Here is an 8,260-nt window from a genome sequence, read left to right on the forward strand (position 1 = left end):
CCCATTACCACGCCGCTGCTGCCACGGCGGTGCCTGGCTCGCGCCCGTCCTTCCCCTGGCAGATCAATGCAGTCCCGGCGCTTCCTCGGGACGTGATGCAGGCGTGGGTGGGAAGAGGCAGGGCTGGGTCCTGCATGGCCCTGGGTGGGGGCAGAGCTGGGCTGGTGGCTCAGCTTGCATCGGCACACGCAGCCAAGTCAGCCCACTCCAGGCACTAAACTGCACTTAGCCTCTGCCCAGCCTCTCTTAAGCGGCCTTAATTTGATAAACCGTCCCTGCATTTAACAGGAAGGTGACTCGGTTCAGGTTGCATTCCCACTAAGAGGCATCTCTGTGGGGTTCAGTGCTCCCCCATCACTGCTTCATGGCTGGCCCTGTCCCAGGGGGTGCCGGGGCACCCACACCAGGGGTGCTCATGGGGTGCTCGATGCACCCTGAGCCAGCCCAGCCTCTCCCCCACGCACGCCTTGTGCGGCGTGTACGTGGCCGGATCAGTGTCTGCAGCGTGAAAGGGCAGAAATCAATGTTAATGTCCCTGACAATTAGCTAATGTCTTAATTATCGAACTCCGCTTGATTAGCAGTGGAGCGCGTGGCTCCAGAGCTGCTTCACCGCTGGCATTGAAGCGAGCAGGATGTGGCCTGAGGCAGCAGGGTGCTGCTGCTGGCATGGGGCTCCTGTGGCTCAGCCCCGCTGCTCACGGGCACCTGAGGGGGAGGAGGGAGCCTCGAGAGGTGGGAATTTACAGCAAGTTATTTTTGAGATGCAGCTCATATGACCAGTAGTGTGGGGGACAGGCGTGGGACATCATCAAAGGGACCCCGGGCTTCGTCCTGTGGGCAGTGGGGACACAAGGCTGCAAGGAGACCAGGCAGGCCTGGCCAGGAAGCAGGCTGTGGTCCTGGACAGGTCTGCCAAGAATATTTGCATTGGCCCGTCTCTTCCTTTGCTTTAAGGTTTTTATAGAAAAAGGGGAAGGAAAAAAAAAATAATTAGCAAGCTGGAAGTTCTCCAGCTTTTGTGATACAAACCCTAAATCAAAAAAAAAAAAAAAAAAAAGAGGGGTAGTCAGATGCTTCTTATCAAATCTCCATTCTTTTGGATCAAGGATAAGTGATTAGGAAGTTATTTCCAGCTCTAGTAGTGAGGTCAAGGGGGTCACTTGCTACCAAAGAGCTTTGCTGTCCCCTGCTTCTGTACGTCCATCCTGATTCAACTTAACCCACCACCAACATAAATAATAAATATGGTAACGATGGTGCGGGATAGCCACCCCTGGTGCCTTCCCATCCCGCCTGGCCTGTCACACTTCTGTCAGCAGCGATGCTCACGTGCGCAGCACCTACCGCACCCCGGTGTGCACGCCTCCACCCGCGGTCTCACCACCAGGCTGCACGCAGGCGGCTGTCCCGGCACCCCGGCGAGCCCCTCTGCTTCGTTCACAAGTGCCAGGGATCCAGCTGAGCCCGCGTCATCAACACGCACCCTTAAGGGTTTAAAAATAGAAGAGGTGGGGAAAAAATAATAATAATAATACGTGTTTAATCACGGTGATTCATCCACCACAGCCCCTGTTCGGCAGAGCGTGGGGCTGGCGAGCGTTTGATGGTTCCTGCTACAGGGAATAAAAACATGGTGGCTATGGGGTCCCCAAAACCTTGTCCCATCTCAGAGCTAGCCTGCTGCTGGGGGCTTCTCCTAGGTTTTAACTTGCAGCAGAGCCTGAGGATGGAGCACAAAGCTGCCAGGCGGGCAGGGTAAGCCCCGGATCTGGCCGTTTGAAGTCTGCAGCCTTTGCTGGGCTCCAGAGATAAGCCCGGGAGCCCTCCCTGCATCCATCCCCGGCTCTGGAGTGGGCAGCGGCTCTCCCCGCCCTGGCCCAGTTCCATATCTTTACGCCCAGCATTTACATCGGCTAATGAAGAACAAGTCAGTTCTGATGTTCCTGCGCTGACTTTGAACTCGGCTCTGTTTGAAGCAGGTTTTCAGGCAGCCAGCCCTCGCGGCACGAGGCAGGAAGCCTCTCCCTGCCCCAGCCTGGCCAGCTGGGAGCCACGCGCCTCGCGGCTCCAGCGAGCAAAAGGCAAATTTGGGCTCTTACCCCAGGCTGCTGCTCCCGTGTTTAAGATGCTGAGCGCCAATGCTACCACCAGAAGGGTCTCAGCTCATGATAAATGCTGGTTGGCCTCAAGACACCAATGTGGTCAGCCCAGGCAGCTGCAGGGTAGATGAGAAGCTTGTGCAGCCACCCCAGATGACCTGCGCATCCTCATGGTGCATCCCTCAGATGCTCCATGCCCCATGTCACTGGGGGGGCGGAGGAATTGTCCCCACCTGGCCTCTCACTTCTGGCCAGCAGGACCGGGATGAGGTTGCCCCATCCTCACAATCCATCCCCTACATGGTGCCGTTGCAGGGCAGGGCCCGTCCCCGAGGAGCGCGGCGGGGCGAGAGAATGAAGAAGCCGGCCGGGCGGCAGCAGCATGGGGCGGCAGGACCTGCGGCGCGCTGACGGGCCCCCGCCGATGCTCCCGTGGCCGCTGGCCCTGCTGGCCCTGAGCGCATGCTGTGGGGCAGGCGGCGCGGTGCCCGAGCAGCATGCCGCCGGCGCCGCGTCCCCTTCGTCCCCATCCTCATCCTCTCCCGGCCGGGCACCCCTGGACTGGCTCCTCACCGACCGGGGTCCCTTCTACCGAGCCCAGGAGTACGTGGACTTCACGGAGCGCTACCGGCAGGGTTTCACCACCAGGTACAGGATCTACAGGTGAGAGGCAGCGCCAAGGGCGGTGGGGTCGTGGGGAGGGGGTTTGATCCCCGTGGGGGCTCCAGGTCTCCCCCCAGCAAGGGAGCAGCCGGTCCCCACCCTACGCACATTTGGCTGCAGAGCCTGGTGGGGTCTTTTCAGCCCATCCCCACCGTGTGCTGGGCTGGCCAGGATGCGGCCCCAGGAAGGTGTTTCCCCAACCCATCAGCAGTTTGCAGTGCAGGGTGAGATGCAAGCACACAGCTAGGATGCTACAGGAGCAGGGCTGATGTTGGGGGTCCTCACAAAGCCCCCTGCAGCCCAGGAGGTGTTTGTGGCACCAGAGCAAGCCCTGCTGCACCCTACCTGGAGACCTGACGTCAGTGCAGGGACGGCTGCGTTGTTATGAAGCCCGGCACCCCCAGGGAGCTCATTTCCCCTTCTCCCCTTCCCTGCACGCTGCTATCCTCCGGGGATGCTGCTGGTGACGGAGGTGGGACAGGAAGGAGCACCCGCTGGGACAGCAGCTGGCTTGCACCGAGGAGGAGGAGGAGGAAGACAACCTGCAGGCAGCCTCGCTTTGCCCATGGGATGGGACTAAGGGGGACCTGGTGCAGTGCTGGTGGCCTCCATCCCTGCGTATCCCACTGCACCCGGGAGAGGGAGCATCACCCCCCTCACCCCAGCGTCATGCTTTTTGAGCCCAAAAGTCACCATGGGAGGCAGGCCGGTGCCTGCCGAGTCCCTCAGCTGCTTCGTGCCCATCTTCCCTCCCTCCTCCTCCTTCTCCTCTTTCTCTCCCAATCAGCTCTAATTAAACTGTTGGAGAGACACCGCCTGGTTTTAATTAGAGCAAAACGCTGAAGATTAGGCTGAAACTGGCCACTGGGTGTTGACAGGGCTGTTGGTTGAGGCAGCAGCAGGCTGGCACAGCCCGCGGTGCTGGGGGCTCCCGGATGGCACAGAGATGTCACCCAATGCCAGCCCATCCTGCCCTCCTCCTTCACCACTGCCATCCCACCACGCTTCGGGTCTGCTCGAGGCACACGGTCAACCCCCTGCCCCTACAAGAGCCCACTGGTGGAGGGGAAAGGCCAGATCCTGCAGTGCTCTGAGAAACCCAAGCTTTCAGTGGGGTCCAGCACCAGTGTCCCACGTCCTGCCGTCACCGTGCCCGCTACCCCCAGCATCCTCACCCCATCCACTGCCGAGTCCCGGTACCTCCAGCTTCACAGAGAGTGCTGCCCGTTATCCAGAGACACCAGACCTTGGATTTCCACCTGGATCCCTGGGGATGAGGTCTGGCCCAGCAGGCTGGCACAGGCAGCAGAGTGGTGACAGTGTCCCAGCAGAGGTGACACCAATGTCACGTGCACAGCTCCGATGCCTCCCATCAATGGCTTGGGGTGGGATGGAGCCTTGCACCCGGGCACCCCATTCCCCACCCACCTCTGTGGCTCTCACCACCGCTCTCCTCGCCTTCGTCCCGCAGGGAGTTCGCCCGCTGGAAGGTGAACAACCTGGCCCTGGAGAGGAAGGACTTCTTCAGCTTGCCGCTGCCCCTCGCCCCCGAATTCATCCGCAACATCCGCCTGCTGGGGCGCAGGCCCAGCCTGCAGCAGGTCACCGACAGCATCATCAAGAAGTACGGCACACACTTCTTGCTCGCCGCCACGCTGGGAGGTGAGCTGGGAGGGGAGCTGCCTGCTCCGGCAGCCGCCCCCAAGCACAGGGAAGGGGAACAGGAGGGCAGTGAGCACTGGTGGGACCTGGGGGAGAAATGTTGACACAAAGGGGAGCCCAGCAGCCCCCCGGAGCATGGCGTGTCCCCACAGGAGAGGAGTCGCTGACCATTTTTGTGGATAAGCGCAAGCTGAGCCGCAGGGCAGAGCCCGCGGGGGCTGGGAACAGCTCGGCGGTGTCGCTGGAGACGCTGCACCAGCTGGCGGCCTCCTACTTCATCGACCGGGAGAGCACGCTGCGCCGGCTGCACCACATCCAGATCGCCACCGCCGCCATCAAGGTGGGCGAGGGCGCGAGGGAGGGGACGGCGGGCGGGGGGACGGCGGCGAGGCGGGGGCAGAGCAAAGTTTGGCCCACCCGCGTTATTTATGGGAAATCGGGCGCGCTAATGAAGGCGCGTTTTTCAGCGGGGCTGCCGGCTGTCGACAAGGCAATTAGCAGGCAATTATTTCTCCTCTCCGAGCTGCTGCCGCAGCGCCTTGTGAGCTGAGGCACGGCCACGGGCTGTCTGCAGCCCCCTCCGTGCACAGTGCCGTGTGGCAGCACGCAGCCCTGGCCCCCTGCCCTGTCCCTTAGCCCCTGTGGGTCCCACCTAGGTGACAGAGACGCGGACGGGGCCGCTCGGCTGCAGCAACTACGACAACCTGGACTCGGTGAGCTCGGTGCTGGTGCAGAGCCCGGAGAACAAGGTGCAGCTGCAAGGTAGGGCCTGTGCAGCGGGGACAGCGCGAGTGCCACCGAGGGGTGCTGGCAGGCAGGCAGGGAGGCGTGCAGGGTGCTGGATCAGGCTGCTGCTTTAAGGAAAAAAAAAAAAAAACACTAAAAATAAATCAAAGCTGGCCAGGAAGGGGCCTCTGCTCCTCTGCCAAGAGGAGCCACAATCGATGGAGAGCCCAGACAGGCGGCTCCACTCTGAATGGATGTGGGCACCCAGGAGGGACACGGGTTGGGATGGGGTCCAGGCTGGGCGTGCCGGGTGCCCTGACCCCCCCGGGGGCTCCCTCCTGCCCGCAGGGCTGCAGACGGTGCTCCCCCCGCACCTCCGGGAGCGTTTCGTGGCGGCTGCCCTGAGCTACATCGCCTGCGGCTCGGCCGGGGAGCTGCTGTGCCGCCGGAGCGACTGCCGCTGCCAGTGCCAGCCTGCCTTCCCCCACTGCAACTGCCCCGAGGCCGACGTGCAGGCGCTGGAAGGCAGCCTGGCCCAGCTCCATCACACCTGGGAGAGCCACCACGGCCAGTTCGAGGAGTCAGGTGAGGCTGGGGGAAAGCTCCGCGGGTGCTGGGACCCAGACCCCAAAGCAGCTCTGTGCCTGGAGCTCTCCAGCTGGCCCTGATGCTGTAGCAGTGGTGGGTGGCAAACGCATCTGGGGAGCACCCATGGGTGCTCAAGATGGGTGGGGGGTGCTGCAGGGGCACCAGAGGGTCCACGTTTAGCATGTAGGATGGGTCTTGCCATGAAGAATAAGGAGCCTGCGGGCATTTTTTAATGGGAAGTGACAACCTCTGGTGACACCAAGGACAGGGTCTGGTCATACCAGCCCCCTGAGAGCCATCCCAGGGTGTTGCAGGGCAGTGAGGGCAGCGCTGCATGGTGGGCCACCACTGTCCCAGCAACCCTCAGAGCTTGGGGAAGGGAGCACATGGAAGGAAAAGACCTTCCCTCACGCCTTGTGGAGACACATCCCCACCAATATTTAAGCGGGGAGGGGGGGAATCCCTGAAGGAAGGACCCTGCCTGGAGGGAGATTGGCTCCTGCTTTACCTTTGCTTTCTTCTCTCGCTGCTCACCCCACTGGGCTTGCTGACTCAGTCTCTCTTCTCACAGAGGAGTTCCAGGCACTGGTGAAGAGGCTCCCAGGGGACCGTTTCCTGAACAGGACGGCCATCTCCCACTTCTGGGCCATGGACCTGGATGTCCAGCACCGCTACCAGCAGCTGGGCACCAGCCTGAAGCTGCTCGCCAGGAAAACCCACCGCATCATCCGCAGGCTCTTCAACCTCAGCAAACGCTGCCACCGGCAGCCTCGCTTCAAACTGCCCAAGGAGAGGTAGGCTGCCATGGTCCCCGTCCCCTGAGGAGACACCGGCAGAGCTCCGAGTGGGGCTCAGCCCCATGGCTGGGACCAGAGGGGCTCCCACCTTGCTGGGGGGAAGTCTTGGGGTGGGTGGGCAGCAGAGGCAGCTTCGCCACCTGGGGACATGGTCCTCAGAGGTTGGGTTCAAGGTGAAAAACCAGGCTTGGTTGAGTTGTGTTGCCCCCAAGAAGTGAACAGAGGGCGGGTGGCCCTTCAGAGCCCCCCTAAGCACCTGTCCTCCCCGTCCTTTCTCCTCTAGGTCGCTTCCTTACTGGTGGAGCCGTGCGCAGTCGCTCCTCTACTGCAGCGAGACCGCTGTGCCCGGGACCTTCCTGGAGGAAAGCCACAGCTGCACGTGCCCCTTGGAGCAGCCCTCCTGCCAGGGGTCCATTCCGTGTGCCTTGGGCGAGGGGACAGCCTGCGCCAGCTGCGCTGAGGACAACACTACCCGCTGTGGGGCATGCAACCAGGGCTACGTGCTGGCCCAGGGCTTGTGCCGCCCCGAGGTGGCTGACTCGCTGGAGCACTACCTGGGGCTGGAGACAGACCTGCAGGACTTGGAGCTCAAGTACCTCCTGCAGAAGCGGGACAGCCGCATCGAGGTGCACTCCATCTTCATCAGCAACGACATGCGCCTGGGCAGCTGGTTCGACCCCTCCTGGAGGAAGCGCATGCTCCTGACCCTGAAGAGCAACAAGTACAAGCCCGGGCTGGTGCACGTCATGCTGGCCCTCTCCCTGCAGATCTGCCTCACCAAAAACAGCACACTGGAGCCCGTCATGGCCATCTATGTCAACCCCTTTGGGGGGAGCCACTCGGAGAGCTGGTTCGTGCCCGTCAACGAGGGCAGCTTCCCAGACTGGGAAAGGACTAACGTGGATGCCTCTGCCCAGTGCCAAAACTGGACGCTCACCTTGGGCAACAAGTGGAAGACCTTCTTTGAGACGGTCCATGTCTACCTGCGGAGCCGCATCAAGTCTCTGGACGACAGCTCCAACGAGACGATCTATTATGAACCCCTGGAGATGGCAGACCCCTCCAAGAACCTGGGGTACATGAAAATCAACAGCCTGCAGGTCTTCGGCTACAGCCTGCCCTTTGAGCCGGACGCCATACGCGACCTGATCCTGCAGCTGGACTACCCCTACACGCAGGGCTCCCAGGACTCGGCCATGCTGCAGCTGGTGGAGATCAGGGACCGGGTGAACAGGCTGTCGCCCCCCGGCAAAACCCGCCTCGACCTCTTCACCTGCCTGCTGCGCCACCGGCTCAAGCTGGCCAACAACGAGGTGGCCAGGATCCAGTCCTCCCTGCGGGCCTTCAGCGCCAAGCTGCCCAACGCGGTGGAGCAGGAGACGGGCAAACTGTGCAGCTAACAGCCAGGGCTGCTCAGACAGCGGAGCGACAGGGACGGGAGAGAGGAAAAACACCCCCAACAGATTAAATCAAGGCCTTACCTTAGTGCCAACTGCGTGCTTCCACAGTACACCCAGCCACTGGCTGAAGGGATGCAGGGCTCAAGCGGAGAAAGGCAGCAGGACCTAGGGCACAGGATGACTCTGGTGGGGACATTCTTCTGCTCGAGCACGCCACGCTGGTGGCCAAGGGGATGTGCTGCTGGCTGGGGGACACAGCTCCGATGGAGGCAGCTGCTGGCCCCACCACAGCGAACCCCTCAAGACCCCAACCTGGTGCACAC

General features: G+C 61.9%; 1 protein-coding gene across 1 annotated transcript; it reads left to right on the plus strand.

Annotated features, from left to right (window-relative positions):
* Positions 1-2,483: 2,483 nt before the first annotated feature.
* On the plus strand, positions 2,484-7,937 carry BRINP2 (BMP/retinoic acid inducible neural specific 2; the record flags this gene model as incomplete). Its single annotated transcript, XM_084291536.1, has 7 exons — positions 2,484-2,764; positions 4,236-4,426; positions 4,579-4,766; positions 5,083-5,188; positions 5,501-5,737; positions 6,312-6,534; positions 6,821-7,937. 7 exons carry the CDS (start codon positions 2,484-2,486, stop codon positions 7,935-7,937), a joined length of 2,343 nt encoding a protein of 780 aa, XP_084147662.1.
* Positions 7,938-8,260: the final 323 nt, after the last annotated feature.

Source organism: Netta rufina, assembly GCF_964035555.1.
Source record: "Netta rufina genome assembly, chromosome: 8".
Lineage (NCBI taxonomy): Eukaryota > Metazoa > Chordata > Aves > Anseriformes > Anatidae > Netta > Netta rufina.